This window comes from Polyodon spathula, chromosome 3 (assembly GCF_017654505.1).
Source record: "Polyodon spathula isolate WHYD16114869_AA chromosome 3, ASM1765450v1, whole genome shotgun sequence".
In the NCBI taxonomy this organism is placed as follows: Eukaryota; Metazoa; Chordata; class Actinopteri; order Acipenseriformes; family Polyodontidae; genus Polyodon; species Polyodon spathula.
The window spans coordinates 59,403,548-59,430,139 of NC_054536.1; the positions used below are offsets into that span (position 1 = coordinate 59,403,548).

Below are 26,592 nucleotides of genomic sequence, written 5' to 3' on the forward strand. Positions count from 1 at the left end.
GCTGACACCGAACTGTCTGGCCCGGAGTACACCAGGCGGTTCCAGGTTCTCCTGGACACCACCTAGTTTCGCCTGTGGCCAGTTGCAGGCTGCAGGCATCTGCCAAAAACAAAACACCACCACCAGAGCACGAGGCAGGCACTTCACAGCAGCCAATGCAGACCCCCGCATCGTTTTCAGGACTTTGTTGGTGTCACAGGGACTAGGGATTTTAAGGGGGAGCAATGTAACAACCCTGGGTCTGCTGTAACCGCGTTCGGAAAGATTCTTTGACCCAGGGTCAACAGTTTAATGGCAGCAGGTGTTGAGAGGTGTCAGAGAAGGGAGAATAACCACCAACCAGAAGCTCAGCTTGCCTCGCTAGCGGGACCAGTTACAATATTGTTCTTAAAAACCAATCGAGATGTTTCAACCATCAGGTGATGAAGAGGGGGAAGGTGTGTCTGCTTGGAATAGGTGGTTGGTGCAGTGGGGGCATGCCCTGGTTAAATAACGGGCTGCTGCTGCTGGGATGCAGGAGAGAGACGAACAGGCTAATGCTGAAAGAAATAAGCAGCTGCTGAACTGAGAGAAAGATTGGAGAGCAGACAGGAAAGAAACCAGCACTTAGTTGGCTGTAGCACACGGCCGCAGAGTGCTTTGGAATGAGTACTCTATTTTGTATTTTGTTACAGTCGGAGTAGCACTACATGCTCAGCTGCAACTGTACCAGTGGCTGGCAAAGCAGTACACTTTACTTGTTAAGTGCGGAGTCCTGGCGTAATAAACCACTGCATTCAAAAACCTGAAAAACCTGTGTGCGCCTGGTCTTCATTAACCATGGAACACTACAGTTGTTGTGTAGTTTTATTGCAATGTTGAATCTTTCCCTTTAAGAGTTAATGAATTAACTAATTGTAATAATAAACAATAACTAGACAAATGTTATTAACTTTGTTTGAATACACACTGAAGACAATAGCCACAACACGTAGTATATGACTACCTTGCGGAAACTACCAGTTTCCTTTTTTAAATTTTTTTTTTTTATTAAATTGCATTAAGCAGCATATACACATTTCAATTTCACCAGCAATGATGATAATCAATGTGACCCTAGCCAAACTACCAAAGCCTAAATAACAATATATCAAACATACTGCAAAATAACAATAATCTAATGGCTTGGATTAAATACCAAAATAATGTTCTTTTGAATTTGACTGTTTTCGGACACTAACAGATCTCCTTCATGCAGCACACAGGTAACATTTTTTACAACTATATCTGCTTGTACTTAACATGATGCAGTTTATTTGTACTTCTCTTTTTAAAAAAAAAAAAAAAAAAAAAGCTTCAACAGATTCAAGCTACAGCTTCACAGGTATAGAACATTAAAGCAAACAGCTTGTGCCAACGATCCTTTAAATCAGTGCATAAATCATGTTATGTTTATTTGCTAATCTGCAATTGGCCGACTAATTATTGCTAATGGCACAGTCCAAATTGAGTCAAAACTGACATCTTGTGGCAATAGAACTAAATTAGATTAGAATGTTCAGTGAATTTTACAAGGTCCTATGATTTATATTTTTCTTTTCAAAAAGCAATACAATTTCAAACTGTTCTTGTATTGAGTTTTCACATGTAAACCAAATATGCTGTTTTGGTGCAACTTGACAAAATTCTATAAAAATATCTCCTTAGTGGAGATAAGTTATTTGGTCCATTGGCTACCTCTTGTATAATTAGGGTCCTTTAGGTATTCGTTTTATTGTAACATGCAAAATATTAGCCTAGTGATAACTCGTCATAATCTATAGTAAGAGCTATAAATGTTGAACCAGAAACAAACGTATTGATAATTATAATCACAGATGCATAATGTGAACCTACTTTTTGAAAAACAACAAATGGTTAGCTTTTTTTGTCACACACTTTTTAATGACAGCACCACATAACAAATGCACAAGACAACAATTTGCAACATGCTTCTTAAATCACAAATAAATAGATATACAATCACACAATTACATGTTCAGTACCAAAACATTTAGTTTACAAAAAAAAAGTAATAAATAAAGTTAACAGCAGTGGATTACAAACATTCTAGAGTTTACAAGCAGTTAATTTCCACTCTGTCTAATTGAAGTATTCAACCCTACTAATTAAAATCAAAAAGCTTTTATAAGTAGCCAAGTACCAATGTGGGGTGGGGGTGTGAACACAGATCTCAATCTCCTTAAATATTAGTACCATTAAATGGTAAGCCAGTGTCTTTGTTCATACATTCCCCTTTAAGGATAGATGGTATCTTTTGACAAAATGCCTGAAGCCATATTAATATAATAAATATAATCCATTAATTATGAAGATTAGGAATTACAATGTTTCAGCTTTTAATCATAGTTTAGACCCCAGGTTATTTTACTGTCAGTGTGTACTGTCTCTTGGGTTCTTATTTATGCCTTTTCTAAAATACATAGGATTAACTGCATGTGCTGTGGTTGTATTTATCATTTAGGTTTTTGCTATGTATAAAAATACTTTTAAGTGCAGTCTTCAAAAGATCTAATTCCACCACTCAATTCAGCAATTTATATTGTTTTAAAAGAGAACACTGATTTTTTTTTTTTTTTCTTAAAAAAAAAATACACTTAAAATATCCACTTTTGGGGAGCACTTGGGCTGTACTATAAACTGCATGCAGCTTCTGCATAGCTGTTGTTTTAGAGCGGCATTATCTTAAAAGCAAAGACAAAAAAGAAAATAAATAAAGCTTTAACAGGTGCCTAAAACTGTACCGTACCTATATTAAATATAGTACCTAACAAAGCAACAATGCTTCATCGTCACTCATTTCACTTTTTACAGTTGCTTCCAAGCATGCATCAGGTATCTGAGCAGTATGAACCATACCACAGTGTTCACAAGGCCCATCCCTGCTAGGTGGCCTTGCTCTGTGTAATGAAGCAGCATGAGGGTGGAAAGGCCCCTGCCCATGTTGTTCTGAGGCAAGTTCGAGTAAAGGCCTAGAACAGTCGTTCAAGTCAATGTCTGAGGCTGCATCAGAAACAGGAATCAACAGTTCCACGTCGTCGTCTTCATCTCTTCCTCCGTTCCCATGATCAAGTTGTCGTAAAGGACTTTGGTTCTGGTTTGTTGAACATGATCTTCCGAGAGAAAAGCGTACCCAACGAAGACTTTGAGTCATACGGCTGAATGCATTGGTTAGTTGCTGTCTCCCTGGGCCGACAGTGGGTGGTTCGACAGTTCCAACTTCTCTTGTATTGCCTGTGTTGTTCCTGCTTGCCTGCTGAGCTGTTGCACTTTGGGACGGTGATACTGTAACCACTGCGGTCGCTGATGGGGTCTTTTGAGGCAGCAAAGCAGAGACTCCCCCGAATGCACCTGGGATGTCCCGCCTCTCGCTTTCTGCGTCAGTGTCGTCAGAATCAAGGGGGAGAAGACTTCTGTGTGCACCAGTCCTGTCAGGCTCTCTGGCTGTGCAGTTTTCAGCAGTGCCATCCTCTGCATCACCAGAGACTAAAGCCAGGGAACCAGAGCGTTGAGACCCGGTGAAACTGAAGAGGCGTCTCCATATGTTCCTGCTTCTCCCAGACGTTGGAAGTCTGATTGAAGTAAATCCAAGCTGGGAACGTACTGCTAGTCTGAGGTTTTCCAACACTGATGCCTGAAAAAATAATGAAAAAGGCAGAACATTTAACTTTCTAACCACATGGACATCTTCAACACAACACAAGTTTCAACACAATATGTTTATCTCTTTTGGGAAACGGGTTATTTATTTTAGATATATGTACAAATCAACAAGTCACGTAGTAGAGTGTTTAACCAGGGGACTTATACTGACCTGGCTTGCTGAGCACACTGGAAAATCTTCCACTGGTGGGATCAAACCTTGTGCAATCAGTTGACCATAGGAGGGTGGTGCCTCCCTTCTTAGCAGCTCTGCCTCAACCCTTGACAGTTGGGTTTCAAATGATCTGAAAGTAGACAACAACAAATAAGGATCTCTGCGATACAAACAAGTCTAAGCCAGAAACCACTTGCTTTAATGTAAGCCACTGCATTATTAAATGGGGTTTCAAATAAAGGGTGCCTTTGTCTCAGGCGACCCTAATGATATATTAAATGAATTGTGAACTGTAAAAAATAAAAAAAGTTGCTGGAAATCGTTTACACTTAACCTAAACATTGGTTCTAAAACACTAAACATACTGCAGGTGGCTTTATTTAGTATCCCATTAAATCTGAAGCTATACCCTTCCCTCCAACACTACCACATAAACATAAACACACAATTAAGACGACACCTCCCTTGTCAGTCAAACAGCAGTCATCAGTATACAGCAAATCATTAAAATTATTATTTTTTTTAATTTTATTTCAGACATTACCAACGCAGATTAAGGACGTTGCCTGCCACAACTACATTCACTATAATGGGTACAATTTGAAAAAGGCAACCATTTTCTTCTATCCCACTACAATGCTCTTAATTTTAGAGTAGTGTGGTAATACCTGATGTCACTATACATTTCAAATTAATGGTTAATTAATTTCTACATTATTCACTTAAACAGTCACATTTTTTCTGTCTAGCTTTATGCTCCTTATTCAATAATAAAAAAAAAGTTAGAGAAAACTATTTGTATGCCATTCTACTGTATTGACACTAGAGGGAGCGATACGCTCAACTGCGCAGATTACATTTATAATTAACACATTTTGTGCTGTATTTGATCATTTTAGCACAATTTATAAATTTACTTTGTAAATATAATACAATGAAAGCTACTGCTGTGTGCAGCAGAAACGCTAAAATTAGATTTCTGAAGAAAAGTGGTTGTAGGTTGCTTAAAAAAACTGACACACAAGCAGTCCCAGAAGGAAAACTCATTAAAAATACACAAATAAAATGATACAGTAGGTTTGTTCTACCCACCTTCGCTCAAACATTCTCAACGAATAAAGTTTGCATGTGCACCCGAGTGCTATAACAAGGAGCAGACCACAGACGAGACTCCCAATAACAGCTGCGGTGATCACTCGGGTTGGGACAATCACCGGGCAGTTCTCCTCATCACTGCCATCTCCACAATCATCCTGAGAGTCGCAGACCCAGCTCTCGAACACGCACCGGTTGTTTTTGCAGTGGAAGTTGCCTGGCTGGCAGAAGAAGCAGTTCTTTTCATCAGAGCCATTGGGACAGCGGTTTTGGTAGTTGCAGCGGTCTGAGCGGAGGTAGCAGATCCCGTTCCTAGTGCATGGGAACTCATCCTTTTGGCATGTGCTGCAGTTCACCTCATCCCTCCCATTGGGGCAGTGCCAATAGCCATCGCATCGCTGCTGCTCTGTGTAACAGCCCCAGTTCCCTCCGCATGGGATCTCCCAAGGCAAGCAAAAACCTTCCACCTGGTAGGTGGCATTAAACCCACGAGCTGCATTGATCTTATCCGCATAGAAGTGAATCCGAATTTGCCCAGAGGAAGACACGACTGTAACCGGTGCCCGAGAGTCGAATGCTGTTAGGACACGCAGTAGCTTATGGGGATGCTCTTCCAGACCATCATACACTTTAACATAGTCCCCATAGCCTGTACCGTCAAGCTTGAAATCCGTAAAGCGCAAAATGACCTTGCGGTGATCACCTGTGTCGATAAACCAGGTGCAGTTGCTCCCAGGTGGGTAGAAGTCAGGATAATTGGGAGAGTTGAAGGTACCGTAGAAGTTTCTGAGCCACTCCCCACAGGTTGGAACATCACAGTCAATCTCATCCCCCAAGTCTTGGCAGTCAATGTTGCCATCACACTTAAGGGATTCTGGAAGGCAAGTGTAAACTCTGGTGTAGCGTGAAAGACACTGGAACTGGTGAAATGCACAAGGCTCAAAAAAGTAGGCAGTGGTGGGGTTAGACTGCAAACATAGCTCTTCATCCGAGTTGTCTCCACATTCATCCATTGTGTTGCATTTCCAAGTCTCAGGGATGCATTTCCCATTGGCACAGTGAAACTGATCCCAGTCACAGCTGGGTTCTTCGGGTTTTCCTAAAATTTAGGAAAAAGGAGTTTATTAACTTTTCTGTTTCAGCAGCAGAACTATAATCCGCTTTTCACCATGCAAAAGATTTGGCAGCAGCATGAAAACAATGACGACAACAAGTAAAAGAGGAGAGTGTTTTGGTTAGGTCTTTATCATAGAAATACTGGCATATTAGGACACTGGTCAAAGTGAAGGTTACCGATGTGTATTTTTAAGTAAAAGAGGAGTAAGTGTTTTTACATTTATTTTATTAATTGCATTCATTCTGTTCCTTTTCAAATGAGGGTAAAACTAAAAAGCAAAAAGCAAGCATCTTCTCAGTTGGCACACAGTTAGAAAAAAAGGGTACAACCAGAGTACCTCTGAGCCCCAAAGAACAAACAAGTACCATATTCCCTTTAAGGTATGCTTAAGATCCTTGCTGGTTCTGTACTTTTTGTACTTTTCAATGAATAAAAAGGTATCAATTTCATATGTGAAAAAAAACGTCAGTCTTACATTTGTCGTCAACAGATGGCCTAACAGCAAAATTAGGTGAAAATGGTATACGTTTTACTGAGGATGAAGTGGCAAAATTTAAAAGGTAGGTTAAAAAAATCAAAAAATCAAATGCAAATTCATAAAAAGAAAAAAGTTTCCTGGTGAAATAACATTAGAGAATATTTTAACTAACCAGCAGAGGAATGACAGGGGAATTTCATTTCTGAAAGATGTACCATTTGCCTGAAAGAGTATTAAAACTAGTAATTTCTTCCTTTTTGTGGTTAAAGATATGTTATTAATTCATATTAATTGTATTGACTCCAATATAACAGTGTAAAATATTAAATCATGACCTCATTTTTGACAATTGTTTTAAAACTGCGTATTGTGTTACCATATTTTATTAATGTACAAATTTGGTTACACTAAATAGTGTAGCACCCACAGATACATATTATTTAATATATATATTTCTTTTTGTTTTGTCTCAGAAACCAACTGTCTGGCGTCATTACTTGCAGAACGTCATCAGTGGCCACTGAGGTGAAAGTGCTGCCGACTCTTGTCTCTCTTTCCTTATAATCTTTTATATAAATCCGACACTGCACTCAATGTTACAAATGAGGACCTGTAACAATAACAAACAGGGTCCGCTAACAAAACTGTCTTAAATATATCTTGGTATCGATTTTTATTTATTTTTTTAAATAAAACCTATTCTGCTGAAAAGTTTAAAAAAAAAAAAAAATGTAAATTCTTTTCCAGTGCTGTAAAGCACATCAAAATATAACACACTAAAACAATTCCACTCTTAGCAATGTTTTTTAATAAATGTATTGCCCTGTCAAAACTACTTCCAATTTCCTAATGCTCAAATATTCCAACCCTTTTAGCAACATATCTTTGGCAAGAAATACCTCATTGGGGTAAAAAGGAGAGTCAATGTTTTGACAGGACAATACCTTTTATAAAAACATTCCTAAGAGTAGAATTGTTTTAGTGTATCCTATTTTGGTGTGCTTTACATCACTAGGACAGATGGCTCATTCCATTTAAAGCGTTTGCAAAAAAACAAAACAAGCAAAAAAAAAAATTAAAAAATTAAAAAATCACTTATTTAATGGAAGACTACCTTAACTTGATAATCAGCTAACACTAACACACACAACCTCCCCAGTTGTACAGTTTCCCTCTATCAATTGGTGTTTCCAAGCTTTAACAGTACTGCATATATTCATACAAAAAAATGTATTAAACAGAGAATGATGTAGATGGCAAAATTGTTATTATTGGACTCCCTGAAGGTTTAAGAACAATAACTTTTAAAAAAATGTATTCCTTAGATTAAAGGTGCACAATCAAACTTATCACAGGCCGGGATGAACATGGATTTTCATGTTCGGATATTCACTCAATTTAAATATTCGTTCGCTTTTATTCAAAAAGTAATAAAAGCCATTATATTGCTCTGAACGCAGGAAGAGACAGCATAGCAGCAGGGGCAGGGGGCGTGGCCTGTGTGTATGCCTTTACTTTACAGCAAAACCTTACAATATGTAACATGTTAAAATAAAAAAATATCACAGGAGTAAAGAATATGTTGTGTAGAACTTACTTTACCCCAGTGAATTAATTACAAAACCCAAAGGATGCCAAACAGCACTTCAAGTTAAATGTTGTTTTGTTTATTCCTGAAATAAATAGTACATAAAGTTGACGCATTTTATTTATTTTTTTCATTCCCCTTGCCATTGCCGTTTCTTCACAATTATCTGTTGCCATCGACACATTTTTATAAAGTAATAACATCAGGTTTACTTGTGCCTTTATGTAGCTGAACAAGCAAAAGAGAACTGAAATTTAACTTTAACCACTTCAAAAAAACTAAAACGTGGAAATGGCGTTGGAAAGTGAAGGGGAAAAAACTCACTGTTTTGGTTCTCGTTTTTACATTCCACATAAAAGTCACAGCAAAATATACAGTCGATATAAAAATCACTACACAACATTTTTAGAAAGATGGGTACTGTTTAAGCGAGGCATTTCAGTCTCATGAGATTCTGGCTCGATCTAAAGAGGCACAATGCATTTTTTGTCCCAGATGGCTTTCCATAGAGATTACTATGGGTGCACACGCATAATCTGGTTTGTTAAGTTTTTGCTGTCTAAAACATTTTAAATAAAGGCTGAAGAGCTGCTGTGTTGATTATGTGTGTGTGTGATTATTATTATTTTTTTTTATATACTGTATATAGATATTAAATCTCACATATCACACAGAGCTCTTTTTCATTTGAAACTGTCGCATAAATTCCGGTGAAACAGAATACATGTCAAAAAATGTTAGGAATGCAACAAAGGGTACATTTTGACCTTCGAAGGTTCGGAACGCATTACTGAAGGAAGGTTTGAACCTTCGATGGTCCTCATTTGCATAATTTACTGGTGGACGTCACCATAGCTATTAGTTTATAATTGATTGAAAATCCTACTATTTTACAGATAATCCATATAAATGGAATAAAACAAACATGTAGTTTAAAAATACACTATATTAGAACAGTAATCAACACTAATAACACGAACTTACGCTTGTCAAGTGACCCCAGAGATACCTCCATGATACGAGTCGCTTGCAGTTTGCATTCAACAGCAGACAGCACAGGGGTTTCAAGACATTTCTTTCAATACAGCTTACGCCAGTGGTGCACAACTCGGTGCTGGAGGGCCGGTGTCCCTGAAGGTTTTTATTCCACCTGCACCTTACAGTACTTTATTGGACCTAATTAGAAGCTTAATTGGTCCAATTAACTAATTTAGGGTATGGTTAGAACAAAAACCAGATTGACACCAGCCCTCCATGACCTGAGTTGTGCACCACTGGCTTATGCTATACAACTCTTTGCTGTCGAGATGGCGAATGAAGAAATTAAACATTTGCTTCTGGATAACACGAGCTGGAGGGGGAGGGGTGGACGGTGCTCAGATTTCGAAATTAAAATTATTAGTGTTATCGTATATTTTGTATGTTTCAAACATATTCTACCATAGCATTTCTCTTACACTGTCTTGTACACCCCGTATTCAATACATATTTTACTGACGCACTACATACACTATAGGTACCTCCTCAGTGCTTTGGATACTATACCCCGCACCATACACGGCAGCGGCGCCATATAGAGTTGCTACATATAATGATTTGGTAGCGGATTTTAATACAACAACTTTTGTTTAAGTAACATGCACGATACAAACCGAAAGATCAAATTTTGCATTTACAGTATTCACACATTGTTAAACAGTTTCTGTCAACTGGCAAAAAATAAATAAATCGGTGCGGCAACGGCGTCTGACGAACCTTCAAAGGTTTAAATGAATCTTCGAATCCCTGGCTAGCAAATGAACCTTCGAGCCTTTGAATCTAGCCCTAAAAAATATTTGTTCGAATATTCTGCTATTTGTCCCAGCATTAATATTACTATATATATGTAAGGTATACACCACAATGGGCCATGTGGTTCGATGGGGTGGTGATAAGCCTTTAACCACCCCTGAAATGGTATATATCATCAGAACCGCATGGCCCGAAATGGTTTATAGCGCGTATAACATGGCTACCTGTCATTTGTGGAAAGAAAAATAATTAAAATAATTAACACATTTAATTTAAAACAAAACCAGAAACTTTTATTGCGTATATATCTGCAGTGTAATATAGTCCCAAATTTAATTAAATTCATTGGTCGCTTATTAAAAATAAATTGCACATGTTTGTTTATTGTGGATTTCTGCAGCTTAAGTTCTTTAATAGAAACTAGAGGACTGAGCACAAGCTGTGATGATGGGTGAAGTTTCAAATGACACTAAGGAAGTAAGGGGAGCAGCTGCGATGGAGACTGAAGCCGGATCTTGAAGTGAGTCTGTAAACTGGTTCTATGCGAGGCACACATATTCTAGTACATTTTCATCCTTCTGGATCTCATGCCAGATTAAGCTGATGACTGAACCTGACTTTACACACCAATCCGACCACGGTATGGGGACAGTACTTAACCTTGTCGTTACCTGCTTTTCTAAGAGTTTTCCTGACTGAGAGGAATACATTACTGCTGGTTTTAAACGCGCTGTCAGCAGAGATGTTAAAACTTCTACTATTAAAATGTGTTTAGTCCAGCTCAGTGTTATAAAACTGGAGACTTAATACTGGTCCCCAGTTGAACTTCTTGCACTGACAGAAAATTCCCTTAATGTTGTTGAGATTTTTTGGGCTTGCTTCCATAAAATGAATGTCCATATTTTTCTTCAAGTACACTAACCCGCCATGCTGTAGTTTTTATATTTGCGTTTTGTTTTCAATCATTGTTTTGTTCTATTTCATTTAGCTGTTCCTCATCTACTGTTATGTGTCTACTCTTGCTGGTGCACTTATTTTATTTAATAATTTTTTTCAGATGGTCTGCTGTCTTCACTCAGAAAATTGGTGTGGTACCAGTTATGTGGAGTTTAATCCCCAAATATATTACAGGATACTGGTGAAATGCCACTTACTTTTGGCTGTTTTGTAATTAATATCATATAAAACAGCATTCTGTTATGGAATTTAGAATGTAATGGTGGGCAGTGATTTATTCAGTGTGAATCGGCTCGTTAGTATGCAAGCCATGCTATATATATTCTCTCTCTCAGATTGTATAACACGGCTTGGGAAAAATAACAATCTGAGAGAGAGAATATATATAGCATGGCTTGCATACTAACGAGCCGATTCACACTGAATAAATCACTGCCCACCATTACATTCTAAATTCCACACACATGAATATCGTACTGTTACCATATACACACACACACATTGCACAATAATACAAAGCAAATTAAATATCTACTTGCTGAAGTGGTTTTTATTTTAGCAGACGAGCAAAACGGCACAGGGCAGTGATGTCGCCTCTGTAGCGACAAGCATCCTATCAGGGTTCTAGCCAGCGCTGTTGAGTGTAACGGGACGTTACATTGTTACCTTGAAAAATGTCGCTGTAATCAGAACGCTAGAACGACAGAACCTGTGTTTTCAGGTTGCGTAACGGCCAAAAAATAATAATAAACCTGTGAAACATGGTTGATTATTCCTTTATGTGAAAAATTGGTTTGCTTAAAATACTTGTTTCAATTCTCAATACTCTTCAACTGATTTTCTTGTGACTGCATGTTCTTTACTTTGGTGTGTGTAATGTATGCGACAGAGACGAGATTGAACTTCACTGAAATTTATTCTCCCCTGTTGACAGATGAGACTAGACCCTGGGTGCACCCCTGGCACAGTTGTGTAACAACCAACACTGTTGCAAATCTTTTTATACTATAACTACGTTCCCTCTAAGACTTAAGATTTTTTTTAGCCACACTGGAAAAACTTTAGCCACGTAACAATACTATAAACAAGTTAGAAACATATTGTTGCAGCAAGGCAAAAAGACGTGTATTTTATCTGAAAACATGCAGATATTTGCCATTTAATGCCAGACCCTACCATTTACAATACAAAAACATTATATTTAATTTGCACTATAACTCCGATTCTCATTTAATAAATGAGAAATTTAAATTAGATTTCCTAAATTTTGAATAGGTTTGCAGAGATATTCATGTACTGCATAATCCTTCACATTATTTTGACTGTGATGCGGTTTTCTTTCCACTACAGAACGGTAGACAGTGCTATTAATGTATGTTAATATTAATGCCTCCCTGATCAACCGCAGCTCTACACAAGATTGTACTAATGTGATTAATATTAGGATTGTACAGCCACTACTACTTAGTTCTTTCACCTGTGATTACTGAGAGTAAAATATTGCATTGATTCTGGACATTAAAACTCAATAAATCATAGTGAGACTAATTATTTTTAAAATAATAAATGTGTATTATTTTGTTAAATCATTCCTCCTTCGAATCCACTCTGTTACTATTTCCAAAATATGTTTCAACACATTTTAAAGAGATAGCAAACAATGGGGGGGGGGGGGACGGACACATAGCTGTGATCTTGAAGTGGCATGTTTCTGGCTTGCCGTCTGTGAAACTGTTCTTTCGTGACCAGAGGGTAAGTTTGAAACCATGACTGCTGCACCTCCCTGTGACTGGTATACAATCATATTTTAGTTGTGTGCATGGGTGACTAATATTTCTAGGGCTGCATCTTTTGGAACATGATTCTGGCAATTGGTCTGTACAATTGGTTTTATAACATTTTTTTTCCCATTTGGATGCCATCAGGTTGTGTGTGTTTTTTATTTTTATGTTTTTCACAAGCAGATCTGTCTGCCGATTGTTTCTATTTGAGCCTCTGTCCTTGCGTCCCCCCTCTCTGTCCTGTCATCCATGCGTTGCTAGGGAGTACGTCAACCTTTGACGCAGACTCTGCATCTAGCTATTGACAACCATAGATATAGAATATTATCCTGACAATTATTTCCACAAAGCGTAAGCATGTACACAACTTGTCCTGGCTCGCCTGCAAGGGGTTGTCAGGATTTCTTTTCCGACCCTGCCCCAACTCCTCCCACCACCATGCTGTGAAAAATTCCTGGCAAGAACCTTGCCTATGTTGGGAATGGGTTCTTTCAATGCAGCGGGGTTGTGCATTTGAGAAAGGAGAGGAAGACTCATGAAATTAGCTGGAGACTTAAGCTAATGAGAAGCAATTACCCTCCACAGTATGAATTAAAATGGTTTAATGCTTTAAGCAAAAAATTTGAAAAACTAAGTTTTAAAAAAATATTTACGATATATTCCTAAGTGAAAGGGAATTAATACACTGAGTCGCAGTCACACGATAAACGGGTCGTGTGTCCCTGCCTTAGACCTTCATTTCAATTAGATGACTTCATATAGTTTGCATAAGCAGTCTGAATGTCTATGCATCAACTGACACAAATGCTCTCTTGTAGTAACAAATACCTGTTATGTAAGAAATCCTAAAGCCTTTTCCAGTCTCATTATCATCCGAATGAAACTTGATCCACAAATGGTCCTGGGAAGAGATGTAAGGTGCTGGAATAGAGGAGCCACAGGCTCGATAGCCATCAAGGTTTTTGTACGTTCCAATAGAGATCCAATCAGAGCTACACCTGTGGGTGCTCTGGATTTCAAAATCCTGAAAACTGAATACAATTGAGAGAGAAATTAGTCTACATTTACAATTAACGTGAAATAATCCATTCTTATTAGATAAAGGCAAACTGTTCTGGGAAATATGTTTCATAAAACAGAATCCAGTTCTGGATACAAGGAAACATCCAGCATATACCCACAGACAATGTTTTTGGATACATGTTTGTAGCGTATACAGGGCTTTACTCCAATAATCACACACAAAAGACGAGGTGCTTCCTCTGCTGGTAACAACTAAATTACTCTGGTAATTAGGCTTCCAAGCTCATGGCTGGGAAGCCTACTGTTAATATTTTTCTTTCCGCCAACAAAACCTTAAGTTGCATAAAATGAAAATCATTGCACAAAAACTCTTGAAATTTGAAGAGTTGTAGACGCCAATGGGAACTAATGTCCACAGCTGAATGAAAGCGACTGGTCACATGGTTTGGCAGTTATATTGGATTTTACAACAAATTTTGGACACTTTACTAACAACTTCTTGGAAACCACTTCTTGCAGAGTTCTGAAACTTGGTTAAGGTTAGGGATTGTCGAAGACGCACGGTGCTCGAAATGAAGCCGATTGGTTCAGTGGTATGACGGCCATGATGGATAACCAAATTAACACACAAATGTCTTCTCCAAAACCGCTAGTGATGTCTACAACTGCATGAATGGCAACCAATCAAAATACTTAAATAAAGGTGATGTAAAAGAACTGATATTCACATAGGAAAATAAACAAAGTTGACCAACGGAGGAGCGCACAAGCCCATGTTGAATATATTAGCATTAGTGCTGCCTACTAAATGTACCTGTACAAGAGAAATACAATTTGCTTCCTGAATTATAACTGCTATAAGCAGTAGAAGCAGGATCAGGGCCATGTCTATGTCAATCAGTTATATAGGAGTGAACACACAGTAAGGGTGGAAAAAGCTTGTGTCTATTGGAAACCACAACTGCAAATCTGGTTAAGAAGGTGTTCTTTCTGAAAAAATAAAGTTCAAAGGAATGCCATAGTAAACAGCCAAGACATGAAGGAATTATATTTCACTGTAAAATTTAAAATGACTGTGGGAAATGCAGTTTTCATTTCTAGACAGACCGGATTGGGGGTGGGGGTTACCTGACAGTTATGATTTCACCCGGGTTGGTTCTAATATACCAACTGCAGTTGATTCTATCTGGATATTCAAATGGCCACCCAGGACTGGTGATGATTCCACTCGGTGCCCTGATTTGCTCTGGAACATCTCCACAAGCTGCAATTATAATAAAGAAAACATTAAAAAAAGATATCGGAAGTATTTAAATTGCAGTTTAGGTTATTTGATGATTTAAATGACAGAAAAGGGGATCGCTGCAAACATGTTGCTAACCCAACATTGTTTGCATATTGATTTTCAAATGCTCAGACACTATAAAAAAAAAAAAAAATTTTAGATCTTTCGTCTTGTTAGTCATATGCCCAGCCATGGTGAAGTATGGCACATTGTGCTCCAAAATAAAATGGAGGTCAATACAATATGCAGTTTAAACCTCTCCTGCATCTTAATGCCACTACTACTGATTTACAATGTTTGACCAGTTGGAGTTGGGTTAATTTTAATAAACAAGTGTTTATTATTATTATACTTACTTTGCTTACCACACTACGTCATACATTTTGCTTTACAATGCTTTCATGTATTACACTGTTCTATGTTATAAAAATATAAATAAAATAAGCTGGCTTTGAGTGTACAAAACATTAGGAACACCTGCTCTTTCCATGAAATAGACTGACGGGGTGAATCCAGGTGAAAGCTATGATCCCTTATTTCTGTAACCTGTTAAATCCATTTCAATCAGTGTAGATGAAGGGGAGACAGGTTAAAGAAGGATTTTTAAGCCTTGACACACTTCAGACATGAACTGTGTATGTGTGCCATTCAGTGGGTAAATGGGCAAGACAAAAGATTTAAGTGCCTTTGAATGGGGTATGGTAGTAGGTGCCAGGCACGCCGGTTTGAGTGTGTCAAGAACTGCAATGCTGCTGGGTTTTTCACACAACAGTTCCCGTGTGCATCAAGGATGGTCCACCACCCAAAGGACATCTAGCCAACGGCAGGCCAGTGGTCGAAAATGGCCCATTGATTAAAGAGGCTAAAGGAGGCCGACACGAACTGTGCAGAGCAACAGACGGGCTACAGTTAGTCAACTGACAGTCCAGTACAACATTTGTGCCCAAAGACCCATAAAAGAATGCACAACTCGTCATCCCTTGACACGAATAGGGTATGGCAGCAGACGACCTAACAGAGTTCCACTTCTTTCAGCAAAGCACAAAAAACTGCAGTGGGCTAAGGTACAAAAATGCTGGACATTGCAGGATTGGAAAAACATTGCCTGGTCTGATGAATCCCGGTTCCTGCTGTTTCACGCTGATGGGAGGACTAGGGTATGGAGAAAACCACATGAGTGCATGCAGCCATCATGCCACGTGTCAACATTGCAGGCTGATGGTGGTGGTCTGATGGTGTGGGGTGTTTTCATGGCACACACTGGGCCCCTTGATAAAGGTGGAGCAACGTCTGAATGCCACAGGATATCTGAACTTCATTGCCAATCAGGTGCATCCGTTCATGGCAGCAGTGTATCCATCTGATAATGGATTTTTTCAGCAAGATAATGCCCAATGCCACAAGGCTAGGATTGTCCAGGAATGGTTCCACGAACATGACAGCAAATTCAGCTTTCTGCAGTGGCCTGCCCAGTCACCAGATCTCACTCCAATTGAGCTTCTGTGGGATGAGATGGAACAAGCTATTCGGAGTAGAGATCCACTACCAGCCAAGTTGACAACTATGGTAAGCATTGGAGTCAACATGGGCCAGCATCCCTGTGGAACGCTTTTGACACCTTGAGTCCATGCCCCGATGAATTGAGACTGTTCTGTGTGAGGGCAAAAGGGGGTGCAACTCAATATTAGGAAGGTGTTCCAAATGTTTTGTACACTCAGTGTATATACACACACATACATATACACTTTGTTTGTTTAACTAGAACTTTTCTCTTTCAACCTAATGCTTCTCTTGGTAGATTGTGAGGGGAACTTATTTTAAAGAATATGAATATTGTTTTAGCTTTGTACCTTTATAGTACAATGAATCTATAACAATGAAAGAGTGTTGCACAGATATTAAACAGAAACATGTTTCTTCCCCTGTCAGTGTTCTCTCTACCCTCCCTCACAGATTCACTTTAATACTTTCTTCATTTTGGTTATAAACATTTACATAGCAATTTACCATAAGAAAAAAAAAAAGCACTGCATATTTTGGGCAGGATAACTAAAGTTTTGTTATTTTGAATGCATTTTTATGTGAATATTAGAAATTGATAATGCATTTCAATACATTTTCAGTCTCAACAGACAGAAGTATAATCCTGTTATTTTTTCCACCTTTTCAAGGCTATTCTCAAGGACACACTGGTCAGGATGCAAAGGTGTTCCAATCCAAACTCTTCTTACGTAATAACGGTTCTAACTCAATATTTGCCACCTGAAGTCATGCATGAAATTTAAAAATTGAAAATCAGTAAAAATGACTTACCACTGGAAATCCCAGAAACATACACATTCTCATTGTGCTCTGCTTGAACCACGTTTCCTAAAATAAAAAAAAAAAAACATTAAAATAAAGTATGTTATCCTAATTAATGGTCCGATTAAAGTTGGGAAAGAAATCAGTCAGCGCTATATTAAGAAGAATAAAAGAAAGCAGTTATGTAACACTACATAACTCAGCAACCAGTACAGTATGTATTCTTGTTTAATGCCAAGCAAGCAATCTGCTAAATTAAACCAAATTCCACAGCACAAAACATGTTTCATTTACTCAATCACACTTGCTCTACAAAAGTTATAGTGCAAAAGTAAATATACTTGCAGTAATATATATATATTACATGTGAAGTCCTTACTTCAGGGTATTTCTTTTGCTGCTCGCCAGTGCTGGGGCTGTATCGCTAACAGTAAACTGAACAGTATCACAGTTAAAGGAAGACTGTACTACAGTTAGTGCTGGGACGAACACAGAATTTTCATGTTTGGATATTCGCTCATAATTTTAATATTTGTTAGTTTTCAAAAAGTTGTAAGACATTATATTGCTCAGAACACTGGCAGAGACAGCATAGCAGCAGGTTCAGGGGAGCATGGCCCATGTGTGCGTGCCTTTATTTTACAGCAAGACGTTACTATATGTAACACGTTAAAGTGGAAAAATATCCCAGGAGTAAAGAATAAGTTGTGTAGGCCTTACTTTACCCCAGTGAATTAACTGCAAAACAAATATGTTGATCCTGTTTTAAAAAAAATAAATAAAAAAAAGTGTGTGTGTGTGTGCGTGTATATATATATATATATAAGACACACACACACACAAATCACAGAGCTACTTTTCATTTGCAATTTTTCAAATTGTTGCACAACTTCTGGTGAGGTGGTAAATAAGTGCAAGGTATTTTTGTCATTTCTACCGAATAAGAACTTCCAAGATCACAATACAGACAAGTCTTATTCACAAATTGGAATCAACAACAGTACCAGTAGCAATGTGACATAAGTAATACTAACAGGCTGGTATGGTTTACCTGCTTATTAAAAACTGCTGTCCATCAAAACAATAAACTGGTGAAAGATTGATTAGGCTGCAGCTGCATTATAGTACATGACAACCTGAAGTGCCAAGAGGCTGCAGTATCTGACACAAATTGCGTGCACAGGTTCTCTAAGAGCAGCAGGAAGGCAGAGGACCACAATGTCTGAGGGCATTGTGGATACAAATATAGATTTATCAAGAGCCCATGGAAGAGTGAATTTCAAGAGCACTGCAGTGCATTATGCAAGATGTAATGTACTGTTTGGACACCGTACAAACAGGTCTTACTGGGTGTGTACAGTACCACCAAAAAAGGGTGCAAAAGTCAATTAACATTTTAATAGTAGATATCAGCCAGGTAATACTGTAACATTACTGAAATCAATATACACTCAAAGCAGAGGCACCAATATGGTCTGTTCCCTAATCTGCAAAAAGGACTCTATTTAGGGGCTGTTGTGTTTGTACATTTTCAAATATAAAATGTTGCCTGGTGATCCAATAAAAATGTCACTTAAAGCACAGCTCCTCCTGCTGTGGCTTCCTATACAGCGCAGCTATTCAAAAAGCATTACAGAAACAGAACTCACTTTAAAACAATACCTTCTATTTATTTTATCTATGGTGTGGGCAAATTACACTGGAAGATCTTAACAGAATAGTGAAAAATGATATGCCTGAAGTAGAGCAAAAATCTAAAATCTAATCTAAAATTATAGATATTTGGGGCAAAGGAACATAAAAGGGAAACTCACTGTGAGCATTCTGTTCTCAAAAGTAAAGAACAGATACAAATGGGTATGGGTAAGAAACAGGCTTGTAACCAGGAGGTCCCCAGTTCAAATCCCGGCTCAGCCACCGACTCATTACGTGACCCGAGCAAGTCACTTAACCTCCTTGTGCTCCATCTTTAGGGTGAGACGTTGTTGTAAGTGACTCTAAAGCACTTTGTGATGGCTGTCCACTATGAAAGGTGTTATATAAAAATAAAGATTATTATTTATTATTATGGATAAACATTTGTAATCTCCAATGGAGATGTACTGGAGGCAGTTGTTCCTACGTACGTCAATGTTACATTTGTCCATATACTGGTATCTGAAGAACAACTTATTCAATTCTCATGAAACTTATAATTAACATTAAGCAGCTTAATTTTTATTGCGAGTACCCAATGCTGGGAATATATTGAGGTGCCTGTCTGTTCATCTGTACAGTAGATCAGACTTTTTGTATACCAGTATAGCTACAGAATTGCTTATGAATTATGATTTACATTTGCCCTTTTTTATTCACTTCATACTGTTGTGTCATGATCATTCACTTCTTTACCATACAGATAGCTCTAATTCTGAATTTATAGCTGTTGCAGAATAATCTTACTGACATACTTGCTGTACCACTAAAAGAGTCTCCAACCGGAGTTATCTTTACTGCATGTGTACAGTTTCAGTGTTGAAAGAGTTTAACCAAGCAGGTCTGAATACATCTACTGTTTACATGGTGTTTTAATAGGAATGTGTGGCACATCAGAGGGGAACTAACAAATTCCATGCAAATGAATGTGAATACTTATGCCTCTGAACACAAACTACAAAGGTTGATACAGATAATATGCCATTGTTTAACAGTGGTATCAACGGAAGTTTGGCATAAAGATGGTTGTTGCACCGTTTAAAAAAAAAAAAAAAAAAAACTTAGTGATTCTTTAGGCCAGGTACTGTATTAAGTACTGTACTTAACATCTGGGTTATTCCATATGAAATCAAACAGCCATTTTTCACTTGACCTCTGATTTTGTTAAACTTTTGCAAATTTTGCCTTTGGAAAAAATGGTTACACTGAGTTACAGTCCAGAGTGACCTCCCATTCATGAGATACAGGTAATCAAAGCCTGACCTGATTTGGACACCCACCCTACCTTTACATGGCCATAACATCCTTCAAAATTGACATAGAAAGCTCATGTTGGTGTCATTTTATAGCTCTCAAATAGCATTATATATGCATTATATCAAAATTGACGTGAAATACAAGAAACAGTTGTGTGAATCTGTGACCTCACCCAGGTCAAATTGCGTAAACTTGGATTTTTGTCAGTTTTTGATAGATGTAGCCTAGACCCTTATCTACGTTCCATGAAAGCTTCATTTTGTGCCTGCCAGAGCTGAATGCAGAGTGTCAGGTGAATCTTTTAAGTAAAGCGATTACACACCTAATACAATTAAACAAAAATATTTATTTGCAATTGAGTATACTCTCCTCTCCTGTTAAACTAAAGCTGCAGTGAACTGTTGCAGCTCTAACAGCTATTAATATATTAATGAATTAACCAAGGTGCCCTATTTACACAATTGGCTAAAACAAACAAATGCAGGTGAGTTAAATATAAATCAATACTGAATTGTGCATGTTTAATTTTGTCCCCACCAGTGGTACTTCTGTCAGTGCATGTTTGGTATTTTAAGTGATGTTTTTCCAGGAGCTGTAATTATCACTGTTCAAATCCAATGAATCACTGAGCCTGGAAAATAAAATGTATTATTAGACATGGTGCAAATGTAGATCTTTCATTTTCAGGTCTCTGTCCTTATATTTTTGCATGCAACACAATTTACAGCTGCCTATGCATACGTTGCTCTTTTCCTTCATAACCAATCTGTCAAGGCCTTTGATGCTTTGGTCACCTCCTTGTCTCTCAGGGTGTATGTCCTTCCTGTTGCAGTTGTTGGCTCCCCTGATGTCAGCACATCTCCCATGTCTACAATAAATTGATCTGGATGGCATGGAAAACAGAATGATCGTGCTGGTCATTCAGGTGCAGGAAGTTAATTTCAGCCTCCCATTTCTTCTGATCAGCAGATACCACCAGCTCAAGCCACCAGTGACTGTCATACTGAACAGTAACACACCCTTTCACTTGGTCAAATGGTAGGTCACCCTCTTTGGACTGCGATTCATTCTTTTCTTTGTTGCTGACAGGGGAAAGTCTCATAAAATTACTTTTGCATTGGAAACTGGTTGAAAGAAGTGGAGATACCATGTGCCAGACACAGTTCTTACCTTGAGGAATCATCGCTCCAGAAAATTTCTCAGCTTGTCATTGTGAAGTATTATACTTCAAGAGCAGGAATGTTGTTTTCTGCAAACCTGTACAATTGGTGTGGAGTCTGGATCTCGTCATGGTATTGACACTGCAAACTGGCTTTTGTGGCCATTTGTTTAATGGTTCCTACACCAGAGTCCTTTGCCATGAGATGTTGCAAAGAAGTTCCACTCTGCTTCCAAGACAAAATCTTCCAAGTGTTGGCAAATGCTGGACATTTTTTTTATACAGGTCTTACATTGCTCTGCACACCCTTCAGAGAAGTAATATATTTTTCTTGGGCGCCACCCAAATTCATTTTCCCAAGAACATCAAAAGATGCTTGTGAAAGAAAAACAGCGATTGTGTCATGAGTCATGCATTCTGATATTGCAACATATGAGATGTGCTGAGAATTCCCCTATTTGTCTCGCCAATAGCTAACGAATGTATGGTTGCCTGAGAATTGTTCCAGTGGTGTGACTGTGCTTCATCTTCCATGACAAAAGACAAAAGTTTTCTGCAAAATCATCCCTCAGCTTTTGATAATATGCAGTCTGCATCTTTGCAATGAAATCATGTCAACAGACATTTGGAGATGGCTTGTGAAAGTCTAAATTAACTGATCAACAGGTTAATTGATTGTCTGAAGGGTGGATCTATCAGTTGCAGTCCACTTCCAATACTGCATCCACCAGGCCATCTTTAAAGAGCATTTGTAGCTGACACTTGAAATCTTCAAGTGATGGACCATTTTTACCCTTTCCTAAGTGGCAATCAACATTAGGTGGGGAAAATATGAGAGACGATAAGTAATGCTGACAGGGATTCAAAGGCACTTCTGTATTGGCACTCGGTTGTGGAAGCTTAGAACAGATGAACATCAGCTTTACATTCTGGTGTGTTGTGCAGACACACAACCTGTGTATCGCTACTGCCTGTCAATAACACTCGTTTGGTTTTAGCTCTGCAAATTTGGAGAAGCCAATCAATGTCAGGATGCCGTAATTTGAAGAAACGATAAGCCTCTGAAAGATTGCAGAGAAGAAGCCGTTTTTGTTGGTGCTCTCTCCTTCCCAACTCTACTGTAAACAGAAACAAATTTTTTCTTTCCGGCCATGAGTCAACTAACATTTTCCCTCTTGTACAACAGTTTTACCACTTGAGTAATCTTCTCTGTTAGCGTTCTCCCCCGAATATATGGATCCGATAGGCACCCCTTCTCTTCCTCTAGAGTCTTGGCTGTCCTGGACATGTGGTTAGTAGCACCAAACTCAGCAGCAGTCGACCGTATAGACCAAGACATTGGGACAGCTGTCAAAATATAAACTTGCTGACTTTGGCTGACAATTGAATTATATTTTTCCTTCAGCTGGGCCACCATCTCTTGATATGCCTGAGCCTGCTCCTTGATTATTTCAGTCTTCCACTTCTGTTTGTGGGAAAACCTTCGTGTTCTCTTCACTGCTTCTCCAACCTTCTTTACCTTTTGAGCTGCATATACCTTTTGTGACAATTTCCTTCTCTTCAGTGGAGATTCTTGTATTGCCTATAAGGCCTTGTTTATTTGTGAAATCTCATGTTCCTTTTCAGCTTTGAAAATTGTGCTGCTTTCAGGTTGTTTATCTTGAATAGCATGAGGGCTGGATTCTCTGGAAGTAGACTCCTTGGGGTCACTTTGTGTTGATGATGTTTGGTCTTGGTCAAGAAGACGATGAGCTAGCTACAAGGGTAATGTAACTTCTGGCAATACAAAAAGTTCAGCTTCTGGTGGTCCTTGATCTGCTTCTTTGTTAAGGTGTGACCTTTAGTGTGGCACACTCCACGATGCTTTGCAAATGGGTCACAGCATGCTTTCATGTCTAACAACTAGAAAGTCATTGGAAGTACTTGCCATTTATGCAACAAATTGTCTTCAATATCAAATAGACTACAAATATGAAAGAATTTTTAGCTACAAACATGTCAAGAATTTTAAATAAGTATAATATATACATGTTTTTTGGAAGATTACCAGGTCTTAATTGAGTTAAAGATGGTTTTTCTTGTTTTTCATTTTATAAATGGCACGTTTCAGTATTGATCTGTATTTAATTCACCTGTGCTACACTTTAGTCACATGTGTTAATTACATGAATCTGTTACAGCTGCACCAGTTCACTGCAGCTTCAATTTAACAGACGAGTATACTCGATTACAATTAAATATTTTTATCTAATTGTATTAGGTGTGTAATCGCTATACTTAGAAGATTCACCTGACACACTGCATTCAATACTGTGCTATGCCTCAATGGCAGGCACAAAATGAAACTTGCAGGAAATGTAGATAAGGGTCTAGGCTACAATCTATTAAAAACTGACAAAAATCCAAGGTTACGCGATTTGACCTGGGTGAGATCAAGGGTCACAAATTCACACAACTATCTTCTATTTCACATTTAATAAAATGTATCTGAGAGCTTTACAACAACATCAACACCGGCTTTCTATGTCAATTATGGAGGAAGTTATGACCATGTAAATGTAGGGTGGTTGTCCAAATCAGGTCAGGCTTTGATGACCTGTATCTCATGAATGGGAGGTCATGCAGGCCTAAAATTTACACTGTAACCAATTCTCCCAAAGGCAAACATGCGTGTACATTTCTATCCAAATCAAAGGAGGGTGAGGTTTTTGTTGTTTGATTTTATATGGAATGGCCCATCTACTTTAACATTTGGAAAGAAATGGCAGAACTAGAAAGAGCACACCTACTTTTCAAAGTATGAAACAAGTTAGTATTCAATTAAGATCACTGTTAACAGTAGGGTCTACAACTAACAGCTTACCACAAACAGAAAACTGGGCTGTAAAAGGTCTTCCCATTGTTAAAAACACGTTCACAGCTCTACATGTGGTTCTGAAACTGTTTGTGCTAAAAGTCTTACAGTAGCAGTCAAATTGTGTTATTAGATTTTAGTGGCCATTATAAACACTGTAAGCATCACAAGGTTAGACACACTGAAATGATCCTTTACTAGTTTATAAACCTCAGAGGCAGCAAGTATTTTTTCAGTGTAATAATAGATCAACATAAAAATATCATAAATGTTGTATTACTTTTGAAGTATGATGACATAACACAATACAATTACTGTACTTACCTATTCATATAATCAATGGGCACATGCAAAGCACGGACATTGTATCCCTTTAGGTGTGTAAATGTGTACAGTATGCAATTCTATCCTGTAAAATAATTTCACATACTGTATGTAGGCTGTAGCAATCAGAATGTTATTTTGTAGAATGGCTTCATCATTGTGAAAATTCCATTATTTTAGTCATTTTAATACCCAGGGTAGACTACAGTACAACTGAAAAGAATTACATTTTTAATGGCAATGTAACACTCCATTACTGTATTTGAGCCCTCAAGTGTTCATGTTTTACATAATTAATATAATACAGTAATTGTTTTGTTGTCTCATTAGGCTATGTTTATTATTATTATTATTATTATTATTATTATTATTATTATTATTATTATTTTAATAAAGGGTAGAGGTTTTCCTGCGTGTGAAAGCATCAGGCAACATACCAACATTTCAAACTGCCTTCGAATCGTGTATGACAAACAAAATAATCAAATGTAAATAGTGTATTTACAATAATGAAGAAACATAATGTTAGTTCAATGTTGTGTTAGTATATTTCTTTACTGGACATCAAAACAATAAAAAAAAAAAAAGACTTACCCAAAAGGCTGAAACTGATGATGAAGTGGACATATTTCCCAACCAAGAGAGCAAATGTATTTGAGACCAAACTGCAGGCCATAGCAACAGTCGGAGAGAAACTTGTGGATCGCAACTATTTTTAATAGACTTGTGTAAATGTCTTTCGAATGAAAACAATGGACTATAGTTCTATAACTTCGTTTTATTAGTGAAATTAATATCAAAGCGTCAAACAAGCATCTGGGCTAAACAAAACTTGTAACAATGGATTAGGATACAGAGCTACTTTACTCTATTGTATCAATGTCGATCAAGTGGTTATCTATTATTTAAGGAACCCCTAACGCGGCCAAGTCACTAGTTTCACTTCTGTTAGGAATCTCGCGCATCAAACATTAAAGCCTTTTATGTACAGTAAACTACACTTTACCGGTACATAAAAAGAATAAACAAACAATAGAAAAAATACAACTTTACAGCTCGCTTTACGTTACACAAAAGACTCTGCAATATCAATGTTAATCTTACAAGACTATCTCTATATTCGCTAAATTCTATCTAACTTTGTGTTACCATGACTAGTAATGAAACCCGTTAGAAAGCTTTACCGGCACCGTTCTGTCGTTCATTTTCCCATATCCAGCACAGTGAAACAAAAGAAGTCCTCCTCACACTCTCTCCTCTATCGCTTGGAAAAACAGTTTAAATGCATTTACATTTAGACGTGGTGGTTAAAAACACAAAAATAAATAAATAAATAAAACATTTTAAATTAGACGCTTAAAACCAAACCCTTGCCTTCTCAGAGTATTTAGTAAAAATAATCTCTTCGTTTTATTTTTCTTTCGCAGTGTATATTACGCCTACTCAGTCTGGGTGACTATTCAAACGGCACCGGGTTTGACTGAGGAACAAGGAAACATCCTCATAAAATTTAAACTACCGCAGCTACACAAACAATCCCTCTGTTACTGCCGCATAGGTTTTGTTATCAGACTAAAATGTAAGCTTATTTCGCTCAGGCCCCCAACAGCTGAAACTAAACTATGGCTGTGTATGTTGTTACTGTCAGGTCCCAGCAGCCCCCTCTGTCTTTCTCGCTCTCTTAGACTGGGTGGTGAAAGGTCGCCAGAGGTATACGTCAGAGCAGCGTCGGTATGGTCTAAATATAACATAGACCAGATCAATAAATGCTGTAATTAATGTATTCACTCCAGGGCAGTTTTCTATCTGCGTAAGTCCTTGGTTCACAAATATTTATATTTAAGCAGTACAGATAAAATATAAAGACCTTGCTTAAATAACTGGAATGGAGAACATGTTTTGTTCGTTGTTGGTACTCTGAGTAATGTAACCCATGCCCACATTCTAAAAATGTTTGATATTCAGGAAGTAGCTACATGGCAATCGTATCAAGCATTACTGCTGAAAGTGTTTCATAGATTTGTGAAG

The 26,592-nt window shown here is 37.9% G+C and overlaps 1 protein-coding gene across 1 annotated transcript; it reads right to left on the reverse strand.

Moving 5' to 3' along the window:
* Positions 1 to 1,909: 1,909 nt before the first annotated feature.
* LOC121313262 (low-density lipoprotein receptor-related protein 12-like) lies at positions 1,910 to 26,231 on the reverse strand. The gene is made up of 7 exons (XM_041245620.1): positions 25,159 to 26,231; positions 17,285 to 17,341; positions 14,815 to 14,950; positions 13,492 to 13,694; positions 4,949 to 6,050; positions 3,854 to 3,986; positions 1,910 to 3,673 (listed from the first exon to the last, which is right to left on the reverse strand). The coding sequence occupies exons 1-7, from the start codon at positions 25,238 to 25,240 to the stop codon at positions 2,807 to 2,809; spliced, it is 2,580 nt and encodes an 859-aa protein (XP_041101554.1). The 5' UTR covers positions 25,241 to 26,231; the 3' UTR covers positions 1,910 to 2,806.
* Between the last annotated feature and the right edge of the window lie 361 nt (positions 26,232 to 26,592).

What these genes read in the sequence shown, in the direction of transcription:
- LOC121313262 (XM_041245620.1), bottom strand. Translation starts at nt 25,240, where the DNA reads ATGGCCTGCAGTTTGGTCTCAAATACATTTGCTCTCTTGGTTGGGAAA. An exon ending in TGTTTCTGGGATTTCCAGTG is followed by an intron (nt 14,951 to 17,284) that starts GTAAGTCATTTT and finishes TTATAATTGCAG; the next exon opens with CTTGTGGAGATGTTCCAGAG. An exon ending in TAGGATTTCTTACATAACAG is followed by an intron (nt 6,051 to 13,491) that starts GTATTTGTTACT and finishes CCTAAATTTTAG; the next exon opens with GAAAACCCGAAGAACCCAGC.